The sequence below is a fragment of the Pseudopodoces humilis genome, chromosome 6 (genome assembly GCF_049639895.1).
Source record: "Pseudopodoces humilis isolate 2021_Gansu_Grassland_sample_001 chromosome 6, ASM4963989v1, whole genome shotgun sequence".
Lineage (NCBI taxonomy): Eukaryota > Metazoa > Chordata > Aves > Passeriformes > Paridae > Pseudopodoces > Pseudopodoces humilis.
In genome coordinates, this window is record NC_142205.1 from 25,827,308 (window position 1) to 25,850,956 (window position 23,649).

Below are 23,649 nucleotides of genomic sequence, written 5' to 3' on the forward strand. Positions count from 1 at the left end.
TATTGCTTACCTCTATTAAAATTTTATTTTTATATACTAATTTTCATTTTCAAAGAACTCTGATGCAAAGAAAATTAAAGATAATAAATATTCCATACACAATAAATAATCCATAGTGAGGTGGTTTTAAAGAAAAATATGTCTTGACATCTCATCTGTTAAAAAATTATATATATAAAATAATTCTTTTTCTTTAATACACTGCTTTCATATAGGCAGAAAATTATTTGTTTGCTACCCATTTTCATTCAGTCTTAAATTCACATATTACAGGTTTGCCACACTACTAAAGCAATTGTGAAAGGTTTCTCCTGATGTCAGATAGTCACAAACTGCAGAGAAACAAATAATTCACACCTCTGAAAAATTAGGAACTGAACAGAAAAGGATGAAGGATGGTACAGAAGTAGAGGAAGTGACTGATCACAGCAAGTGTCATCATAGCTTCATGACTTAAATATTTAAAATTATACTCATTTCAGTTTTATGTAGCGTTTGTTTACCTGCATGAACTGAAATGATGCTTCAAAATCCTCCACAGGATACATCTTTACTCGAAAAAACTTCATTCCCATAATCAAACTGATGATACTCTGTACTACATGAGGACTCTGTTCTTTTTGTCGCAGCTCCTTTAATTCAGTAACAAACTTCTTCCTAACAGCTTGAAACCTGAACAAGGGATACAGATGACAATTATTTGCATTCTTAGTTACTTTTGTATGGGGTCTGTAATTTTGAACCAGTTTCTTTAGTCTGTAACAATAACAGCACCTACTGAATGAAAAATGCAAGCAAGTTGAACCCTGGTATTTCACATCGAGGCATTTAAGAGTGCCTATGATGATCAGTAGAATATACCAGTTAACTGAACAACATGTGACTGCCCCTACAAGCTGCTGCAAAGCAATTGCACTAAAGATTATTTCTTGATTTGCTCAGTTTTATCGTGCTGGCTGACTACATTTAACCTGACTACATTTGACACAGGATTAGCTACATGAATAGATTCTACATCAAATAGTTTTAAGTCTACGTTGGCTGGTCCCTAAACACAAAGAGCAAGAGAATGGACTTACTTTGATTGAGCAAGAACCCCTGTCACTTCTGCATATAAGTCTGCAATAATATGCACATTCCCAGTGTTGGTTCCTGAATACCTGAAGAGGAAAAAAAGATAAAAATAAAGGGAATAAAATACATTAAATACAACTTTGCTCCTTCTAAACCCCAAGCAAGCTCTCAATAACAAATAAAAAGTTAGTCCTCTAGCAGGCAAATTATTACCATCAAAACAATTAAATTCAAGCATAAGATGCACGGATGACATTTAAAGTAATGTAGTTTCATTTCTTATTTGGAAAAAAACCTATTCTGGATAGAAATTTTACTGTATTTATCCAAACTTGGACTTTTCTTACAGTGTATGAGGATGTAAATCATTCTATATATTCTAAGCAAAATAAACTCAGTGTTACCTTGAACACAGCTGTGTTCTTTCAAGATGTTTTCCATTTAAAGACATCAACTAGTGTTCATTCACACTGGTTTTATCACCAACATGTTATATGTGAGGCAATCACAACAAGCAAGCACAGACTGGTAATACAAAATATTTTAAAACACACAAGTGAAACTTACCCTTCCTTATGTTTAAAGTGCTTAAAAGCCAAGTTTAGAACTTCATGTACTAAAGGATCTGGCACTGGATGAACAGGTATCTGAAATGCACATATCACTTACATTTATGTAGCACCTATACATACATTCATGTATGAAGCAAATAAACAGTACTGTGAGATGCCCTGGAGAAATCTTTTCCCCTCTGTGTCCAAGACCACATCCTTTGCTGGCATGTATCAAGCTAATTCTGCAATATCTAACGTTTACACAATCTGCATTGGCATTCTTAGCCAAATAAGGATAATTCTAAGCAAAGTTACATACCTTCTCTAATTTTTAAGTGACAGTTTAATCTCATTATCCAACAATTTCAACCTGTATTTCAAACACATTTAAGCTGACAAAGGGTACTGAACATAAATGAAATGTTATTTTTTACAGTTCTGCTTTATGCAGTACATCAGCAGGCACATGAACTTTCCAAGGCACATGAACTGAAATAATGCAGGCATGTAAAGGCAGAAGAGGCCAAAGACTTTATGGATGAACAGGTATCTGAATTAAAAATTTAAAGGAGATTCTCAAAACCAATATTAAAAGCAAAATATTAAAATTAATTTGCCACAGCAAAAGATCTTACCTGTTTTAGAACCTCTATTAAAACTAAACAAAAAATGAAATCTACAGCTAAGTCCCTCCTTTCAAGTAGATAATCTCTTTCACGTTGTTGGTCATCCCTAAAATGAGAAATCAAGAACACAGGTATCAGACATGAGACTGATGAGAACACAAATACTGAAGAGACAATGACTGCACTGTTTTTCACGTAATCACTGCTGCAGATGTATATAAAATGGATAGGTAGAAAGACCTGGGGGTTTGGCACAGCACTGACATCTTGCCCCCTTCTTCCTGAAAGGACCTGCCAAGAATCAAACTAGCTTAGAATTACCTGTAACCAACCTCCTGTATATCCACACCAAAAGCATTAAGTCACTTCATGTATATCATCTATACAACTTAAATACACTACCAAAAAGAAGTCTGTGTTCTTTCTACACAAATTTAGGTAAGGACAAATCCAAATACAACATACTTGTCACAGAAGTATAAAGCACACACCTTCTTATGAGAAAGCACACAGAAATCAGACAGACTTCTGCAAGGAAAATTCTTACCCCTTTGATTTTGTGCTTGACCGAGGTCTATATTCATAAGATTCATCTTCTGTTCCATTTTGACGCCTGTACCAGTCAAACAAGGTGCGTAGTAAGGAGGGGAGACAGTGCTCTGCTACTGAGCTCATAGAGCTTATCAACTGAAAGTGTAAGAAAAATACTTTTAGCAATAAAAATCCTAGAGTTTAATCATTCTTTCAAATTGTTTCTAAATGTTAAAAACCATATATCATTGAGTGGCAATTTAATATTCGTTTTCACCTAGAACAGTTACTGTAAATATTACACACTAAGTCCATTGTTAAAAAATTTCAAGCCAAGTCTGTCAAAGCTCACGGGGGTAACAAAATGACAAATTTATTCATATATAACATGTATAAAACCACTGAGAAAACAGCAGAGCTTTTAGCATGTCACTGAATGTTGCTGTACATATCTCTGAAATATACACAGCTTCACATCTCAAATGACAGATAAGAGGCAACTCTCCAAAATTGATGAAGTATGTAACTTTCAAAAACCTGCTTCTTTGGTAATTATATAAACAAAAATAAGAGCCTTTTAGATATTCTATGTTGCCTTTAATACATTTGACTGGTCTGGGTCTCAAGCTATATTTAGTTTTAGTATAACTCCCCTGTCTACTGCTATCTTTCAGAAAACGTATGGTTAGTAAACTCATCTGTGCAACAGATGTGGAATAGAAACCATTATTAAGAAGGAAGACTTTAAGATGTTATTAAACTTAAATTTTCTAGGCTTCCTTTAACTAAAAACTTAGAGAGAACTCCTAAGTACCCCAGCTTGGAAAGGAGAAGAATGACTGAAGACAGCATAATGCCATTATAAACTTGCTTCCAGGAGGCAGCAGGGAGCAAGCCCATTCCCAAAACACAGGCTGGACTGGGACAGTTACCATGTTGCTCACTGACGCCATGTATTACTTACCTCTTGGATCGTTCATATAAGAGGTTTTAATAGAAGTCATGCTCATGCTGTAACTTATCTATTATTCACTATTCCAGATAACAACATAGTATTATGCCATTACATGTTCTGATATAACATTAATGTAGTTATTTCTTTTTCTTCATTTGAAGCATCTTGGGTTTTTAAGTTTGTGGAAGGGATGGGGAACAAGTTAACCGCAGGGAACCTCAGAATACTTTACTCAGCTTGTCAACAAGTCAGTTATTCAAGTCACAAGAATTAAATTGTGTTCTGAATGGACAGATTTATTAGCAGAAGAAAAAGAAGCAACCTGCATTCTAAGCTTTACTAAACCTTTTTCTTAGGTTTTCCTGCAATTTACAGTTTATCTTATCAATACTACTACCACCCATAAATGTTCCAGTAGTAAGGCAATTTACATTGGCTTCCACAGAAACAAGCATGCATCACATGCGTTCAAAAATGTCACCGGTAAAGTGCTAAACCCAGAAACTACTAGCATAATAAAGCATTTTCCTCTTGAAAAATAAAAAGTAAGATTTAAATAATAATTACTTATTTCCTGCCAAGTTTTGCATTCTAATGAAAAGGCACTGGAATTACCAGGAAGATGACATCTTTGCTAATGCTGCATAGCATCTAAGCAGAACATCAGCTATTTCTCATTTAAAATAATTACTATAATGCTTGGATACTAAATTCAAAATCATCTTATATTAAAAAAATATAATTTCTTGTATAAAAATATATATGTCTTATACAAGAATATTCTTATTTTAGCATTACATTATGCCTAGGCTGAGAGCAGCAGTCCAGACAGACTGCTCCTGTAACACCCAGGAGGACAGGGCTGCAATAGACATGACGTATACTTCAGTTCCTCAGAATGAAACAGCAAATCCTACTCAAGTCTTAAAGGCTGTAACATATTGCTAATTGCACATAACATATCCAGCAGCACAGTGAGATGTAAAAAGAGAGAAGCAAAATTATGGTAAGATGCTAGAGCATAAACTCCAGCTTTGGCCAAAATCCTGATCCTGAAAACATTGCTCAAGTTGTGCCTAATCATGAACAAGCCTGAACCTCACATACATCTGCTTTTGGTCTCTGAGAAGGCCAACACAGGCTCCTGTGTGATCATAAAGTTTTGAGGTCTTAGGACAAGAGCAGGAAATTGCCAAGTATGTTTCCCAGAACAAAAAAACAAAACAAAACAAAACAAAACAAAAACCAAACAAACAGAAAAAAACCCCACAAGCTATTTCAGTTTCAAGCTGTACAAGCAAAAATATTTTAAGAAATGCAATATATGCTCTATAAAAAAATTCCTGTCCGGTAGCTTCCTGATGTGCTATGAATGATAAAGGCAAAGCACTGGTACTAAAATGCTAAAATTTTTAACAGTTTGTGAGTGTATCAACATACAAATTTCCTTCTCACTTTCCAAAATGTCAGCTCTTTTAGCTGAGTTTATATTATTGTTCCAATTAAGATATCAAATGACAAACAGAAGATTTCTGCTGTTTAAAAATTAAAAGCTATTGATTTTTCACACTTGTTTTAATAGCAGCTCTCTTGGTCTGGTTATGTTTCCAACAAAAATAACTTATAATCCCATTAAATGCTATTTTACTTTTTTATCAGAGGGACAGACAACACTACATGCCTTTCTCCTCCAGCCCTCTTCTCATCACTTACTGAGCTTACTGAGAGAACAAGTCTTAATTAGATACCTCCTTAGTCCCAGAGCCCTCTTGTGTTCCAAGCATGTTCTCCTTATTCACAAAGTACAACAGTTACTAGCTCAGACCCCACTATCAATACAGGTTAGGTCACTTTTTAGACTCAGACTCCTGGCTCCATAAAGACCTCTGGGTGAACAAGGCTGGCCTAGCAGCAGCTCTAGCTTCTCTGCTGGATGCTGTGATGTCTGGATCCTCCTCATTCCCACACTTTGCCAATCACTTGTAAATCTGTTATCTTCTGCACTGCTGGAGAATTGTTCTTAATAAGGGTTTTATACATTGAGCAACAGAGATGCACGATCTTAATTTCTTTTGCCAAACAATGTGCAAAATTCCCTAACAAAATTCATAATCCCAGCCATTCAGGTCTGTCTAAAGCAGTTATTCAGTTGCATTAAGGTTCAGATCTTCCAAGTAGATTACAAATAACAAAAGAACAAACTAAGAACTAACACATATATATACACACACAAAACAATTTTTTTGAAAGAACTGTATTTTCAGGAAAACTAGTTTCTTTCTGTATTATCAAATTTTAAAAGTTACATATTTTATTTCTTCTTCTCTTCACTCAGCCTGTTTTTAGAACCTTCCTATAGACAGAACACTAAGCTTCATATAGTAGGTACTATTCAGGAACAGTCAATTAATGGGGTTTCCTCTGAATGCTGCCTCTCCATTGCAAGGAAGTGGTTATGGGGCACAAACATGCCTACACTATTGAAGAATTAGAAATAAAGACAATAAATATAAATAAATTAAGCAGAGAGTCATTCCAGACACAGCTCACTGAGAGTAAGTGAAACGGAATTGCCCAGCAGTCTATCTGTATTCTCAGCAAAGGACAAAGTAACACTTCAGTAACACTTTGAATCTACCCTATAACTTCTGCCATAGAATCAAAAAGCCCTCAATAAAAGCCGTGTTATTGAAATAAAATTAACACTATTTGTTTAAAAAACAGAGCCCCAAACACTCAAACAATAAGCGATAGTAGAAATAAACTAAGACTTTTGTCCTCTAGTGCATTTCAACATCTTTCTTTCACCAGTTTTCACTGCCACCTTCAAATAATTACCTACTCTAGTAGTTTCTTGCTATCATATTCTACTGTGGAAAATAAAGTCTAACTAACAGAGTCTAAATCTTCTAACACAGATTCAGATGAGGATGTTCTAAGATATTACAATAGTGGAACCACTGTTCTGCAAAAATAAAGCCCACCTTAATCCAATAAAAGTTGCCTCCAATTATATATGTCTCCCACCTGATCAAACTGAAGATCTTCACCTCTTTGAAGAGATCTGGACAAGAGCTTTTCCTGTATAAAAATAAACATACATTTCACTATGCAATTGACTATATTATCAAAGATAGATTCATTCCTTCTCAGTTGTATTACAGAAAAAAGCAATAACTTTTGATGTAAATATTTTCATTGTTTTTCAGATAGAAGTATTTCTGGAGATGTGAAGTATACTCCCAAAAATTAATTCAGTAGCTAAACAACAATAACATTAAAGACTGACAAACAGAAGATGTCAGAGGCCAAACGGGGACCAGCTGGTGGTGGGTATCAAGTGTAACTTAGAGGAAAAGCCATTCCCATCTCAATTAACAAGTATACTCATGTTCGTATATGGCAATTATTCTAAGTTACAATAATGATTTTTAAAATGTCTTCACAAAGGCAGAGACAAGTGCACTAAATGTATTTCCAATCTGCTCTTGTCCTGAACCGCAACGAAACATAGAAGACCTGCTCCAGTAAAAGGAGAATGTGAATAATCCCTTGCTTTAATTTGAAATAGCTGTAAGGGACAAAAAAAAAGCAATATTACTGGAATTTTACTTATTACAGTATTTATTGCTACCAGTAGCATATGACATACTGCTCTGTTAAAAGCAAAATTAAATTGTACAAAATAATTTAGTGAGGATTAAAGCATTACAGAAACAAAACATTCACAAACTCTAATAGTAAACAGTAATTCTTACTAGTCACTGTGTAGAGGACGAAATTATACACTTACAAGAAATGCAAGTTTTATACCTTGCTCAGGTACCCTGGAAAGTAAAAAAGAAGAAAAGAAGGTAGAGGAAAAGAAGAAAGAAAAAAAAAAAGAAGAAGAAAAAAAAGGGAAAAAAAAATAAAAATAAGAAAGAACACTGAGTCCTGTGCACTGGCTCTGAGGGTCAATGATTTACAGCAAGGCAAGTGCCACAGCAACAGCTTTAAAGGCACACTGCAAAATGGTAACATATATAAAGATGTGATGAACATTTCCTGTTATTTTATAAAAATGTGAACTACCCTTCATTTGATAATATTATAAATGAGTCAAAAATGTTATCTTTCACATGGGAAGTAAAAAAAGTACACAGAATCAAGAGTTAATAGCTCACACTAGATTGCAGTAAGCAAACAAGGAAGTTTTATGGAGCAAGGTAAGTCAAGGAATTAACTTGCCTGGTTTGGCATGTAAAAGGAGGTGTGAGCAATACTGATAGCCAGTTCTGCTCTCAACAGGTTGTAACTCTTTGTTAGCACAAAGTAACTGCCCAGTAGTTTAGTATGAGACAACACCCATGCTGTCAGGCTGTTGACAAAATCTGAGAAGTCAACATTGCTTGGTGATTAACACTTGCAAGGCTGCAAGAGACAGACTATATGTTCAACAGATAAAAATTCATATTGCATGTCCCAAATCCAGGTTTGAACTGGCAACTTATATTTTCTTGTCTTAATTGTAATCTTGAAAATACAGCACAATTTCTGGCATTTTCTCCAGTAAGAGCAGCTGTATTTGGTGTTAAAAAGAATGCAGTATCTGGCAACTATTACAGACTCTGAAAACTTGAATTCAACACTGTCCAGACAAAAAGCTTTTGCCTACTTTGAAAGTATAAATTGAAATGGTATAGATGCCAATTCACAAGTCATTTTCACTTTCAATAATCCAAAGAAATCCACTTAATTATCTAGGAAAATACTACCATTTATGTTCACTTCCAGTATGCCCAAATTAAAAAATATTTTAGGAAGAGGTTTCAGAAAAATGCATTGATTATTCTGAAAAAGCTCTATTTTTTGATCAACTGATATAACAGTTAATGTTCTTTCACTGTCTTTTCAAAAACAAGGGGGAATAAGTTTCATTTCCTTGATTATTTCAAATTCATGTAATTTTACATGTTAAATCTGTTCAAAACACTGTTATGAAAATTGGTATTTCAAATCATATACTAAAAGCTCCAGAGAGCACTTGCCAAGCCAAACTCTCTTTTAGCTAGGACTCCTCCTTTTTTTTCCACATGGAAACACCTGCTATAGGTGAATTTGTGTTATCTGTATTATGCTTTCAGATATACTGCACAGTAATTGCTAGCTTATCCATAAAGCAGAAACACAAGAAATGTTCCGCTCTATACAAACATTGTATCATTGCTAATTAAGTTAAATGATAAGAAGTAGGAAACTATTTCCTTAAAAGATGGAAAAGTGACTTTCCTGTAAGAAGATGGGAGAAGTCAGGTTCCTTAAATCTCTTTAGGATAGGATGGGAACATCCCAACAAACCACGTTTCCACCATCATATCACAAAACTACTACACAGGTGAAGAAACCCTGGCAGGGTTCATTATACCCATTGCATGTGTCTAAAGCCAAAAATTGCTAAAGAAAGGAATGACAAATCAAAGAGAAGTAAAACAACCTGTAAGTCTTTAGATAAAGAAGTTGAAATCCATGTCAATAGAGAGCAAACTAGCTTTGAAATTTAGCTTCCCTCCCATAATCCATACTAATTTAGATACTTCTGTATATCAAATGTTTAAGATTTTAAGGTCAGAAAGAATGAAGACCTTACAAGTTCATAATCCTCTCTATTATGCTTCCTCAGCACTAAGGATCTTAACTGTTAAAATGTAAATACACCGTAGAGTTAATGTAACACTGACCAAACAAAGGTGACATAACCAAATAACACTCCTGAACCCAATCACAGGTTTATCAAGGCCTTTGAATTATTTGTATGGCTTTAAAATTTATTTTCTTTTAATGTTTTCTTCTACCTCTGCTTTGTCATGGCTTCAGTCATCTCACATGATTTAAAAAAATCTATTCAACAGCATAAAGTAAAGGTCTGGAAAATCTAACTGAATTAATAATTTAAGATTTATTTTCCTGGCTTCCTGAAGTTCAGAGAGAGATGAAAATAATAGGTCTACATTTATCTTTTACAAGTGAAATGAAAAAACAAAACACTATTGCATTAAGCAAAGAGCAGTTTGCATCCATTGTGTAAAGGAGAAATGTCAACATATGGCAGGCAGCAGGGATCAGGACTTGCATGTGCTGTGCAAACAACTGCACCCATGGAAAAAGGTACCACCCGTTGGCTCCTCTCCACAATTCCCTGGCACCTTCCTCTGATGGTTAGCACACCTCAGCAGGGTGGCTCAGGTGTGCAAAGCAAACTAGAGCACTTCTGGCTGTCCTCCAAGCTGCAGGGAAGAAACCAGACAAGGGATGCTGCCTTGCCTCCTGCAGCCCAAGGGCTGGGAAGTGCCTGCATCCTTGCCCCAGAGGCAAACAGAGTACTGTGCTAAATTTTACTTCAGACAAACTTTTGAAAGCACCTAGGCAACACTTGCTAAAGTGTACATTGCTAGTCTGAGCCATTTTTAGTATTTCCACAACAGAGTTGCTTCTGTTGGTAACAGGTTTAAATACTCTTGCTAGTTTTGACTTCCACATGAGACAACTACAATCTAGTAGGTTAGCAGCTTATCAACTTGGTGGCACCATGTTAAATTCTCTGCTTAAATTCTAATCATCCATATTTGCATGCAGCTTGATGAAATACGAAATAATTGAGTTTATCGCTAATCTTTTTAACTGGTATGGTTTATGTCACATTTGGGGAAAGCTGGTGTCATTCCTCAGTGTCATCCTTCTCAGCTGAGAAGAAGTATTTTTTAAGCTACAAGACTACTCTTGGGCTCTTTTTTCCTTTAAAACTATATATTGCTGCAAAAGATTTAGCATAACTGGTTAAAAAAAAATGGTTTTATTTCATTTATTCACTAAAAGGATGATCTTCCTTTCTGTCATTACACATGCTGCTTTCATTTAATCTTTTATTTTAAGCATTTGCTGATAAGCTCTGTCTGTAACTTTGAAAATGCTGAGGTATGGCAATTTTGGAAGCAGAGAACTCTTAATTAAATTAGTAAGAAGAAAGCAGGTAAAATTCACAGCCAGGGAAACAATTCAGTTAATTTTTGAAATCACAAGTCAGTTACTTTTAAATGTAATCCATACATCTAGCAAAAATGATACTACCCCTCACACACAGATGCTGTCTTGGTCTGCAGTGACTTTTTAAAAAAAATTTATTTTAATTAATTTTTGCTCCCCTACTGGCATGTTCAAGTTTTAAAAAGTGTCTAGCTCCTAATTTTGATTGGTCTGGCTTTAAAGTCTCTCAAACAGCTTCACCCTACAGCCTAGCTTCATTAAAGATTTATGTAACCTTATATATATTCTCCACACTTTTGTTTGTAGCCAAGTCATTCCACAAAATCAAATCAAACTAAAATAATGGCTTTCCACTCTTCCATTAAAGCCTTTTATCCAATCACAAGCAGTGCTTTTCTGGTGCTCTTCCAGCCTTTTTAGCCTTCTTTTTAAATTTCATACAGTAGAACTGAATGTTCAGTACTTAAATTCTACCTACAGAAATAAGGCTGCTTCAATACTTTTGTATTTCCTTTCAGTGGGACACCTAAGGATTCCTGTCTACCTCTTTATGTTATATAGGCTCAGTTTGTTTCACTTTTCCACAGCATCTGGCACCTCTCAGTTTGCTGATTTTCTTTACAGTCCTTCTCACCCACCAATAAAAAATGAGGAATGCTGGCTATACATATAAATTCCATTTAATTCCATTAAAATACATTTTGTTTAAAGGAATTCAGCTTAGCACATGAAACCAGACAAAAATGTTCAAAACCTTTATAGATGACTACTTCAGTAATATTTGTAATTTCTTATTAATTTATCCTAAAGAATTTTATTCATACTGTATACACACAAAATACTGTCTTCAGATTCTTAGCAGTAAAAAATCTTGACTAAGGTAGACTTCATGCAATCACCATAAAACCCCACCAGGCAACAGAGCTGGGAATCACTCTTCTGTGAAAAGCAAATTATTTAATTAGTTTCATGGGGTTTCTAATTTTTAATCTGGTGATGTGTTTCAATTTTGTATGATTAACAGATTTAAAAACATTTGTTTAATTAACAGTCAACAGCATGGCAAGGAGACACAACCTGGGACTGATGACAGAGGATTTATTTAATCTGGTCTAGGGACAGGTTTTGCAGCAGAAGTGAACTCCAGAGCTATTATATTTACCTTGCTACCATTATTCTGGTTAGACTTGACTCCAAACTAGTAGTGTCTGCAGGAAAAGCTCTCTTCAGCTCACCTCAGTTATAGGCAGTACGTCCCTCTGGCCAAGCACTACCCTCCCTGTCTGTTTGGCCAGTGAATGGAAATAGGGCTGGAGGGGCACCATCCGGCACACAGATGGACAGTAGAGCCACCAGCCTTTCCACCCATAGCATCACTGCCACTACAGCTCTACTCTCATTTTTAGCCAGGTATCCTTCATACTTGTGTGCCCCTTTTGCTACGAAGTTTCTGGGCTTTCTTATAAACCCCTCTTGAATACATTACTTTTTGGATGTCTAAAAACAAATAGATAACTTATATTTAAGTTGTGAACTTGATTCGTGCACACAGACATATCTATAAAGAACAGGTATAAAGAAAAGTTTCATTTTACTCAACCTTTTATCTATTAACGGTTGTAGTTGAAGATGATTCCATAATCCACAACATAGTTTTAGCCCTGCTTTTTTTGTTTTTTGGACTACTTTTCCTAAGAAAACTTTTTCCTGAAGTTTCAAAACTGGGGCTCAAATGCTCACATATGCACTTTCTGCACTTGAACACTTTGGCAAGCAGGTGCCAAAGTTGTTGGCAAGAAGCCAACAGAAGCTTTCTGTGAGCCGATCTTCTGCAAGGCACAGCATCTCACCTGCCCAGTGAATTTCCAGGTTTTTTTTTTAAAAAAAAGTTGGTTTTGTTTGCTGTGGTTTTGGGGTGGGTTTTTTTTTTGTTTTGTTTTTGTCCCAGAAATTTCCAAATTAAAATAAATCCATTTATTTCATGACCATGAGGTCTGGATCACCAATGGAGTTTTGCCTTTTTGCCTAATCTGCAGTATATGGGGACTACTATATTATTCCAGGTGTTAGTATCATTACTTCAGAAAACAAACCAAACACATGTTTTCTCGAAAGTATAGTGTCCAAGTATTACTTCAAAGAAACAGACAGGAAACACACTTCACAGTATTAATGAAGGAACATTTTTTGTTCCCATTTCCTTTTGTAACTTCACAGACCTTAGGGATACACTAAGAGGTCTTGTTTCCAGTAACTACCAGGTAACAATTTTGACACAAGTCAATAAATCAGGCAGCAACCCTGTTTGCAGAAGTCTACTTATTCCTGAAGTAATCCCTTTGAAAAGTCAACAGTATATGGGAATGCTTTTTTCAGTAACCATACATATGATAAATCAGCCTATTTCAGAAAAAACAGGACCGTTTTGAGAGATACTATGAAAAAAAAAGGACTCACCAAAGGTTCAGCCATTACAAGTTCAATTTTCTTTTCAGCTTGAACAGCAAATTCAGCAAAGAGGCTTTTGATGACATACTCGCCCGGTTTCACATCTGGGTCAATAGTAATGTTAGACATGATGATGCCTCTCTTTTCCCAGGTAGAAACAACACTTGGAGAAACTCTACGTTTATTTACTCTGCTGGGTGGTGCGGAGGCTATAGGAAAAAAACCAAGAAAAACACAGAGCTATAAAGCAGAGCTTGTAAACACAGTGCTAGTCACTTTGTAGTTTCCCATTCATCACATGCACATTTTCACACAGTAAACTCTCTAAACCAGAAAGAAACAAGTAGCTGTAACATACAAGATTGTGCTTGTTTTACCTAGGTTGGAATTTATACTCTTAAGTTGCACAAGGGTTTACAATGTAGGTCACTTCTGTTACTGATAAAATGCTCTACCATGACCATGATTAACATACAGTACCATACAGTTCAAGTATGACTAAAAATCAGAAGGCTGAATGGAAAGGTTGAATATATCCCCCTATATTATGAGAAGCATTGCTTGATTCCATTTTATAGATCATCCATGAAGTTCAAACTATTTGGTGTCCAAATACCTTCAACAGAAATTCTTCCTTGGTGCTTTTTGTCAGCTGATTTTCCTAACAAGAATGCAAACCGTTTTTAGACATAGCATGCTAACTCATCTTCTTAGTCCCACATTAAAAACTTGTTCCTTGTATTAAATATTTATTAATCAATACAAATAACACTGTATATATCAGTCTCATTTTCTAAGAGTTAATGTTTTGCTTTTATACCGAAATTGTCACATACAAACTTTATATGTAGTTATTCACCTTTAATTTTATTTTTCTCACTTAGCACTCCAAAACATTTTTTTATTGTGAAAGCTGCCAGCAATGTGAACTGCAGTACTGAAAATCATGTTTGAAAAATCACACACAGAGGTTTAATATACAAAAAAATCAGGATAAATAACAATTTTTGTCTTGCACACTATATATCAAAATAACTGTTGACACCTCTTAATGATGACCCAGATGTACCAAGGGAGATCTAATATTTCCCGAGCATATTTCATGAATGCAGATGTTATTTTTCAATTGATATTAGGAATTAATATTAACAATTCTTATCTATTGATATTAAGATTTTATTTTCCTTAAGACAGTAGCAGGGAGCCTAATTCCCATTTGTTTTATTCTGCTACATTTCATGGCTTGTTTAGGTAAGCTTTTTTAAGGCTTTTTGCAGGTAAAGTGTGAGGAAATTAATTTGGTTTATTTTACAGAACCTAAAAATTTTTTTACATGTTCTCAGTTTTTACATGTGCAAACACTATTAGCTAAATATTATCCACAACTTTTACTCAAATTTTTTTTTTTCAACTCATTTACAAAAAAACATGAGACCAAATATAGAGATCAAATCTTTGAGAAGATCACATCTTCTCAAGTTAAGTCTTGGCGATTCATGCATGACATCTTCTATCAATTCCAAAAGTTTCATTTTAGGTAATATAACACAGACTCCCACAACTTCCATTGACATTTATCATTTATCAAATGCACTAATGAAGTGAGCAATTCTGCAGGAGTGAAAACTGAATGCCCCCAACTACATTAGCTTCTAATCCAAAAGGAAAGTTACCTTGCATAAGGTTGTGAGTACTACACATGACTTGTTTTTAATCTCTGTGCTATTGTACAAACTTGCTGTTTAGATGGAATAATGCATATTTTTTCCTGTACATAAATTGCAGTATCCTTTCTTTGAGGCTGGAAGGACTTGCACAAGGTCACAAAACTCAGTTCCCAGGAACCCAGGGTAACACCAGAACAACAGGCACACACTGCACGTCATAAAACATTTCTAAACATCCTCTAACGCTTCAATCCAGCACTTTGATTTCAGTAACAGAGGCCTTAAAGGACAGAGAACAGTATATCCCACACAGCAGAGTCAATGGCACATTGCAGACACTGCAATACCTAGATCCCTATGGCAGAAGCTCACTAGATATAAGTACACAAAAGCATTAAGAAACAGAACAAAGTGCAGGCTGCAAAAGGAAGGTGACAACCTAAAACTCTTTCTCATCCCACATCTGATGACTGGCTCATCCTTCAGTACAGAAACATAAACATTATAGGGACTTCAAAAAATATTTCATGTCTTTACAATGCCTATGCTCTCCAGCATCTGTACTCTTGTCATCCTTAAGCCCCAGTGTTTCCAAAGGCAGCCCAGAAAATGAGAGAGACTGTGTCAAGAACAATAGCACAGAGGTTTAAGAAAAGGTGAAAGAAGGAATAAATACATCCTTCCTAGCCATAGAAGTTAACAAACAGAAATACCAAGCATCGGATAGGTAAAAAAGAAGAATGCTGCAACATCAAGATTTTGAGCAACTTTCCTTTCATCTCCATCAGATAAACAAAATAGAAATTTTATGTCTATGGTCCTTAGCAGCTAAGGACCCTTAACAGATACCACATATTTCTAATATATGCAGTTGCTTTTATCCTAAATATGAGCATTTCTAAGAAAGCTAAAGCTTCATTCTAATCAACAGACAAGCTGGACTGTCTTATTTTAAAAGACGTATTTACACTAAGAGGCTGGAAAGAAATGAGAGCATTTAAAACTCCTTTTGAATATCATTACTTGTGTTTTGTCAGAAGAAATTTAGCAAAGCAGCAGCTTCAGCTCATTCTAGACTTGCCTACTAGGTATGCCACAACTGTTGCATGATCTGGACTGAAGCAAACATGCCAGAGGTCTGGTCCAGTTCCTACTCCTGAAGAGTGAGGAGCTGGTACTCAACCACCTCTTTTTGCTCTCTAGGGAAACTAAGAAAGACCACTGTGCTCCTTAACCCCAAACTATATTTAGATGTGCCTTATGCAGACAATTCTTAATAGTGTGTTTACATAACACATTTCTGTGTTCAGATTTTAAAAGATCACATTGAAAAAGCCCCTGTCACTTAAGAATCAGGAAACATTGAGAGCTTATCATCTTTGAAGTGCTATCTTTACTTCATGTTAGCAACTCAATCCTAAGTAAGGGACCACCTTAGAGTGTTAACTTTCAAAGCTATAGAACAGCTTCCCTCACTAAGGATGAAACCCCAAGGCTGTCTATACTGATCTAAACCTAGGTAAATTCCCTCCTCAGGCTCAAGCTAAACCATAGGAAATGGATTAATTGGGTAAAAATGTAACACTAACAAGAAAAAAAGAAGCAACAGGACTATAACCAGACTGACTCCTGTAAGTGCTGCAGAAATTTCAGTAAAAGGCAGAGGTCATGACCATGCAGCCAAGGAAATGTGGTGCCAGGACAGCCTTATATCCACCAGCGTTACCAAGGACCCCACTCTCTGGCTATAGTTTCACACAGCCCCCTTTGGATGGCACATGCTGCAGTACTGTCAAGGGATGCAATCCCTTCCAGCCTTCTTTCCCCTCCTATGCAAGCAAATACAATAGAATCAGCTGTGCAAAGAACTGAACTGGAAAAGCAGCATGCATATTATTTTTTTCCCGGGTTAATTCTGACACAATCCCTTGTTCAAGGCACACAAAACACACAAGTGTGTATCAGTGCTCAGAGTCAATCACTGCCTGCCTTTTAACTCTTTCTGCAGCAAAGGAGAGTCAAGGCTATCCTTTAGCCATTCATGTTACTAATCTCTGTGATCACATGCACAAGCTCTCCAGGTGGCAATGAACATACCCCCCAAAAAAACGAAGGGAAAACTGTCAAATTGAAACAATTACGAATACTACTATGAGAGTATTACAATTACCATAGTTTTGCTAAAATGTTGAGCATGTAAAAGGGAGAAAAAATTACTAGGATCTACTTTCATCTGTGAACTTGCTGAGGACTCTAATTCATGACGCCATTAATGGTTGACATAAGCATCAAGGCTCTTGTCTAGCATATGGCAATGTTCGTGGTTTTATCTGCTTTGTAAAACCTGTAATTTAGTTAAATACACACAAAAAACAAACATGTAGGAGGAAAAATGTAGAGGGAGCTCAACTGCTTAATAAGAAAATATACAAGTTTGTTAAAGAAAAGTCAAAATTATTCTCAGATTTCTTAACTAAGTCAAACAACATTATTATCTGGTATAATTATGTTCAGTGGGATTAATTTACTCATGAATTTGCAATCAATAACATTGTAGGAAGGATCTATATGGATTTTAAATATGCTTAATGGAAAACGAATGTCATTGCAGGACAGGATTAAGTAATTTTTTTCTGCTATTCTTAGCCATAAAAGCATAAGCCATTCTTTACTTTTAGCTGCCAGAGTTTGGAAGCTTCAAAACATGAAGCATTCTACAGAACTTCAGATGAGATCTGGAACCAGAAACCACACAACTTGCAACAGTTCAAAACTAAAAAAACTACTTTTATAAATTGCTTGAAAACAGCGAACATTATTCACTTGAAACAATATCCTGTTTGTTTGCTTTGATGTGAGCTACTGCTACGTGGGAAATCTGGGAGCAATGCAGTAAGGAAATCTTTGTTAAACAGTATTGTTTGGTTGCTAAGGCTGCACCAAATTGTTTGGATAGTTGCAAGGAACAGTAAAACAATACAAAGGATAATTAGACAGACAACACACTCCTAGGTCAAAAGGCAACACGCCCTGATGTATGCTAAATGAGAAACAAAAGTTGTTTCATGTTAAACACAAGTGTCTAGAACTAGGAAATGTTGCTTAATACCCAAGTTGATAGTAAAGAATGCTACTATTTTATCATCCTGTTTCCCTCTGCATAGGCCAAATGCATCAAGCATTTGAGGATATAAAGTAGCATCCTATTTACCAATGAGACTATTCATGGTTCAAACATGCAAAGCAGGTACTGAAAGGTAACGAATGCACCCCAGAGCCAGTGACAGTTGTTGTGGCTAATATAAAATTATGATTTTTAGCTTTCAGACTTTTTTTTTGGTACTACTTTACACTTAGCCAAGTGTTGGCACTTCATATGTGCTTTTTAAGTGGTTTTTGCTTTAACTGAAATTTGTGTTCAGTTGCCGCTGTGTCTCAGGAAGTTGGAATGGTTGGATTGACATTAGGTACTTCCCCTCTTTCCAGATACCTGAAAACACATTACTTCACAGCTTTTTAAAATAAGGTACCCAACTACAAAATAAGCATGCTGAACACAATCTTGAGGGGCCTCCACAGTTTTCATCAAGCAGATTATATTCTTGGCTGCTATTTTTAATTAATTGCTAAAGTAGTAGATAATTTTACATGGCTCACATTTAGCAGTTAAGCTTTTTACTGGTTTTTCTTGCAGCGCATGCACTTTCACAGGTACTTTGTACTTCCTGTGACACTTGTTGCAGAATAGGGCTTGCATGTCCAACTGACAATACCAAAATTTCCAAAGACTAAAAATATGTGTGGTTATTTAAAGGAATTTTAATTAAGCTCCTTGCCTTCTACTCTGATAACATCTAGAACATCCTGCCTCGCAGAAATGGTATTAATATACATGGAAACTTGTCTGTAGTAATTGTTAGAGTGTTTCATAACAACAAATCTTTAGCTATTTTACTAAAACAATATTTTTTTTCCTAAAAAGGATGTCAATGCTCAAAAGAGATGGCAATCTATCCAGAATCATCCCAACAAATTATGAATAGGGGCCAAATGTTAAACCTAGGTTTCTCATGTCTCTGATCAGAACCCTGCTTTTCAGAGCAACTTCTTCAATAAATTTATCGTAACTTCACAATTCTAAAATTCCTGTTGATCATCAGGTTTCTACTGTTTCCAAAGTCTCCTTGCTCCTACCAGTGGAAAGAAAGTCTTATGACTTGAATGAAAGGAACGGTGAACAGCTTTATGAACACAACAAAATTCAACATACACTGCTCTAATAACAGGTGCACATTCCAGATCTTAGCCTCCAACCTAGAAGTAAGTACAAAGAAAGAACCATTCTTCACTTAAATCTCTTGGATTTGCTTTCACAATAGCGATAGCAGGATGTAGTTTACCTGGGCTGCTGAAGCACGTGACAGCACAGCAGACAACCAGGTCTACTTCACCAGTTTTTGTTCAAACCATGTAGCACTACTGATAGTGCATGAAGCCTGTCTGCAAGCTGGATTTATCCCTGCTTTACTTGTTCCAGCTGTACTGAATCCCTGCTGATGTCATGCACAGCCAATACTGTGGCACACGTGGCTGGTTCCTTGCATCACCAGCGTCACACAAGTGCTGGACTCAGCAGTCTGCAGAATTAGCAGACACTTCTGCATTATACTGCATTTATCCTGATTTTCTCATTTATTCCATTAACATTTATTTACCAGCAAGATGGTACTAATCTTAAACTGTGCTACCAGATACAATAAGAGAAAAAAGTTACAAATCCATAAAATATATACTCATTTTAAGCACGTCTGGTTTTATACAGATGCTATTCTGATTTTCTTAGTTGTGTAAATTATTCTCAATAATATGTTTAGATAGACCAAGAAACCAAGTTTCTGCTAGATGCCCTTTTCTGAGGAATTCTTAATAGGCCCTTAAAAAACCTAATATGAATAATAATCTTGATACTGGTATGAAGCAGTCTATGCCAAGGGAGAGGCACAGCAGCCTCCTGACACCAGAGCAATGTCACTTTACAAGAGAATCTAAATAATGCGGACAAAATTCATAGTCTTTGACAGTGAAATTAAGTATCTATTAAGGGCCACTGACCACACTTTTTTCTAAAGTGTGATATCTAGATACTCCTTTGCTTTACGTAATACACATGAACTGACTGGCAACACCACAAATACAAACACAGCAGTAGAAACTGAAATCAATTTGAGTACATTAGAATATACATGATCAAGAAAACAAACCTGCTCTTTCTCCCCTATTTCTCATAGCTTAGTCTGGATGCATAGCTCTTGATGCGCAATTTTCCTATTATTTTCAGTACAGACTACACAACTAATTCATCCAGTAACACCAGCTATGGAATTCTCTCTTCTTTCTCTGTGTTGGCAGTATACAGTTAATTTTCGCTGGAAGATGTTTAATGAAGATTTTGGCTTAATACATGTGTCCAATTACTCAAATGAAGAAGAAGAACTATTATCTCATTAACAGAGACACGGACTAAGCCCAGAGTGCAAATTCTTACCTCATTTCTCTCAATTCTTTACTGGTTTTAATTGACTTTTATGTCAATAATTAAAACAGAAGCAGTAGCTCATACTTCTATAATGCATTTATGATATGCCCCATGATAATAAGATGAATGGATTACCTACCCGTGAAATAGAAACAGGCTGACAAGTGGTTTCATTCAGTGTAAAGTCTGTAAAGCCAAGTCAAACCTTTCAGTGAGAGGAAGTTTTATGTGTATTGATAACTTCCCCTCCACGTCTAAATTGGAACTTATATTTTACTTCTGCAGCGAAACACTTCCCTATTAACAACTTATCTAAGGAGTTTCAGATATGTTAAATTTCAGCCAAACTCTGGGACAAAGAAACATAAATGAATGTTGCAGCAATAAACAGAAGATAAATTAATTTCAGCAAGTAGTCCATTTACCATATGGTTGTAACATGAAGGATAGCCTGGGAGAGAATACAGGAAGCATTTTTGAGTTTATTATGGGAATTGGTGCTATGACAGCTGAGCTTTCATTTGGATGAAAAACATCCCCACAGAACAAAATCTTCACAGAAATCTTCTAAGTTTTATCAAAAAGGTTATTTTTTTTTACCTCCAGCAAATATGAATATCCTTCCTTTAGGGAAAGTTGACTCAACTGAGAGAGCAGCTGTAAATTTGTCTAGTTACAGGTACTCTCATGAACTTGTTTTCTGCTCTCAAAGCCTCTGAAAACACAGGCAAGAACAGTAATAGAAACATTACTTGCCAACACAAAGACATAGCAGAAATTCTAAGGCATAACACCTTGTCTGGCAATATCTGGTTTTCTAGATATCTGGGCCAGATTATAAGCCCTTAGAAGACGTGCTGCTACAGATTATCCTCAAATTTCGAGCTTTTACCTTATAACTTAGTAATTTAGTCCTTCCAGAGATTCAGTAGTCTTCTTCTCTACTGCTGTTAATATCTCTGGCACTTTCGTTCTCAAAATGCGATTTTTAGATTTTCATTTGGCATAAATTTCTAGAAATGCAATCAGTCTCCCACAAGAGAAAAAGCAAAAGAGAAGTAATATTGCATCAAACTTAAAAGTGATTTTTTTGTCATTACAAAACAAACCACACAAACCACAACTATTTCAGTTTAGAAGAAAATTTCTCCAGCATCTTTTCCACACCTATAACCACTGTCTGGGATGTATGAGGGGAATTTCCCATGTGCCAAACACAAAAAAGTCCTTGAAAGGTCTTTTTCCCCTTCTAAACTCGCCATTACTATAATCCTCTGGAGACTTTTTGCTGTATTCTCTGCCACATTTCTCCTTTTCCCCTTCTTTGTACTAATATTCAGATGCTCTTTGAGGAAGCATTATGAAGAGAACAAGATATTCTTCTTGTCTAGCTGCTTTAATGGCTGAGCAAACTCTAACCAGCAAGTATTTAAATTCCTGTATGGGACTTCATTTCTTATAGTCTCTTCCCTACTTTGAAAAGTCAAAAATAAAATAGGTATAGGATTTCTTTCCTGAAAAGAAATCTGTTTCTCTAGAACAGATAGAAAGATAAAATGGACTAGAGATAAAATCAGGGAAATTATTTTTAAATACTTATTTTGCGTAAACTCACACATGAGAAAACTGGGAGATGAATTTCTCCAAGTAAATCCTACTGACTTTGCCATTATGGACTGTGGCAGTCATTTCTCTTACCTTTATACATAGGTGAGAAATGGCAATTCCACTAAACATTCTTTCTAAACCTCTATCTTCATAGTATACGAAGAGCACCTGCTTCTCTACAGAACTGTGACTCAACAGGACAAACCACAGCCATGTACAGAATGCACAATCACCTAATCAGTTGGATAAGCATTTTTATTTACTGGAGCAGAACACAAAAATACTTTTATTAAGGAATTTAATGGCTGAAAAAGAGATCAGATCTGACATTCGGCATAATGTGAGGATACCCAGGGCAGCAGTCAGAAATAGATTGTTAGTTGTTCCTGGGCTCCCTCTGTCCACTAAGAATGTTGGATTTGACAGCATCAAAGGGTGCTAAAAGTTACAGCTCCAAACATACTGCTGAAGATCATGTGATCTCTAGTGCTGTGTAATTCTAATGTAGTGTCTGACAGCAGGACAGAATGTCCCATTTCTGGCACAAGCAACTACCATGGCAAACAAGAAATTTAAAATTAAGTAATAACTTTTTTAAAAATCACGATGATGAACATAAGATAAATTTTGCATACATTTTTTTAAATCCTCAACAACACAACAGCTAGGAATAGATGGGAAATACTGGCTGAAATTTCTACACACACATGCAACAAGCAATAATTTTGTGACTCATTTTACAGAGCCTTATATGGTAGACCATGCATGTAGATTATTATCAGACAGGAAAAAAGAAAAATTAAAAAAATAATTCTGATTGCACAAGATGCCAAAAAAGCAAACCATACACAGTGGAAAACAATGTGATAGAACACAAAAACTGGAGGGGGAAAAGGAAATCAGTTTGAACTCAATTGTCTCAAGTCCTGCCCAGTCACTCTTGATTATGGCATGCCACCAGGATATCCTGGCCATTAAAGTGTCAGATCATAAAAAAATACAGTTTATGTAATTATTTTCCTAGAACAACTGCCAGAAAAGAAAACCTCATCAGATAAAATACTTTACTTCAAAATAATATTTTGAATTTAAAAATAAATAATATTTTATTAAAGTAATTTATTATTATAAATTTATTATTAATTATTATAAATTTATTTATTATTAAAATAAATAATATTAAAATAATCTTTTGAATTTCACAGAAAGCCTTACTTAGAAAGAAGCAAGATTTAATTAACAGCATACTTCCAAACATTAATTTATTTAACATGCTTTGTCTCACTGTCGGAAAGCTGCTCTCATGCAAGATTAGCTTCAAAGAATGTAAAGCATAAGTCTCATCTGTCCATAATCTAAACATAATCCATCACATTTGGAAGCAGGATAATGGCAGGAATGTAAAGGTTCAGGGCTGTAAGTTAAATTCCCAACAGTAGTTTTTAGATATGCTCTTACTGTCCTGACATTTCATACAACTGTAGTCTTCAATTCAATTTTAAGCTGCACATAAAAATAAAGTAAGTTAGACTTTAATACATGGATTTCTGCTCGAAAACAGTTCTGTAATCAAGTTGCAAACTTCTCAGAGAATTTCTCATAGAAACAATACCACCCCAAGCACCTG

The 23,649-nt window shown here is 35.5% G+C and overlaps 1 protein-coding gene across 9 annotated transcripts in view; it reads right to left on the reverse strand.

Moving 5' to 3' along the window:
• Positions 1-23,649, reverse strand: part of FRYL (FRY like transcription coactivator) — a 162,078-nt gene that overhangs the window by 81,132 nt on the left and 57,297 nt on the right. For all 9 annotated transcript variants that reach the window (XM_014261370.2, XM_014261363.2, XM_088057017.1 and 6 more), the window contains 7 exons: positions 13,221-13,420; positions 6,768-6,821; positions 2,802-2,941; positions 2,264-2,360; positions 1,642-1,721; positions 1,080-1,160; positions 504-672 (listed from right to left, as the gene is read on the reverse strand). In XM_014261370.2, coding sequence (XP_014116845.1) covers positions 504-672; positions 1,080-1,160; positions 1,642-1,721; positions 2,264-2,360; positions 2,802-2,941; positions 6,768-6,821; positions 13,221-13,340 — 741 coding nt within the window. In that variant the 5' untranslated portion in view covers positions 13,341-13,420. The remainder of the gene's footprint in view (positions 1-503; positions 673-1,079; positions 1,161-1,641; positions 1,722-2,263; positions 2,361-2,801; positions 2,942-6,767; positions 6,822-13,220; positions 13,421-23,649) is intronic.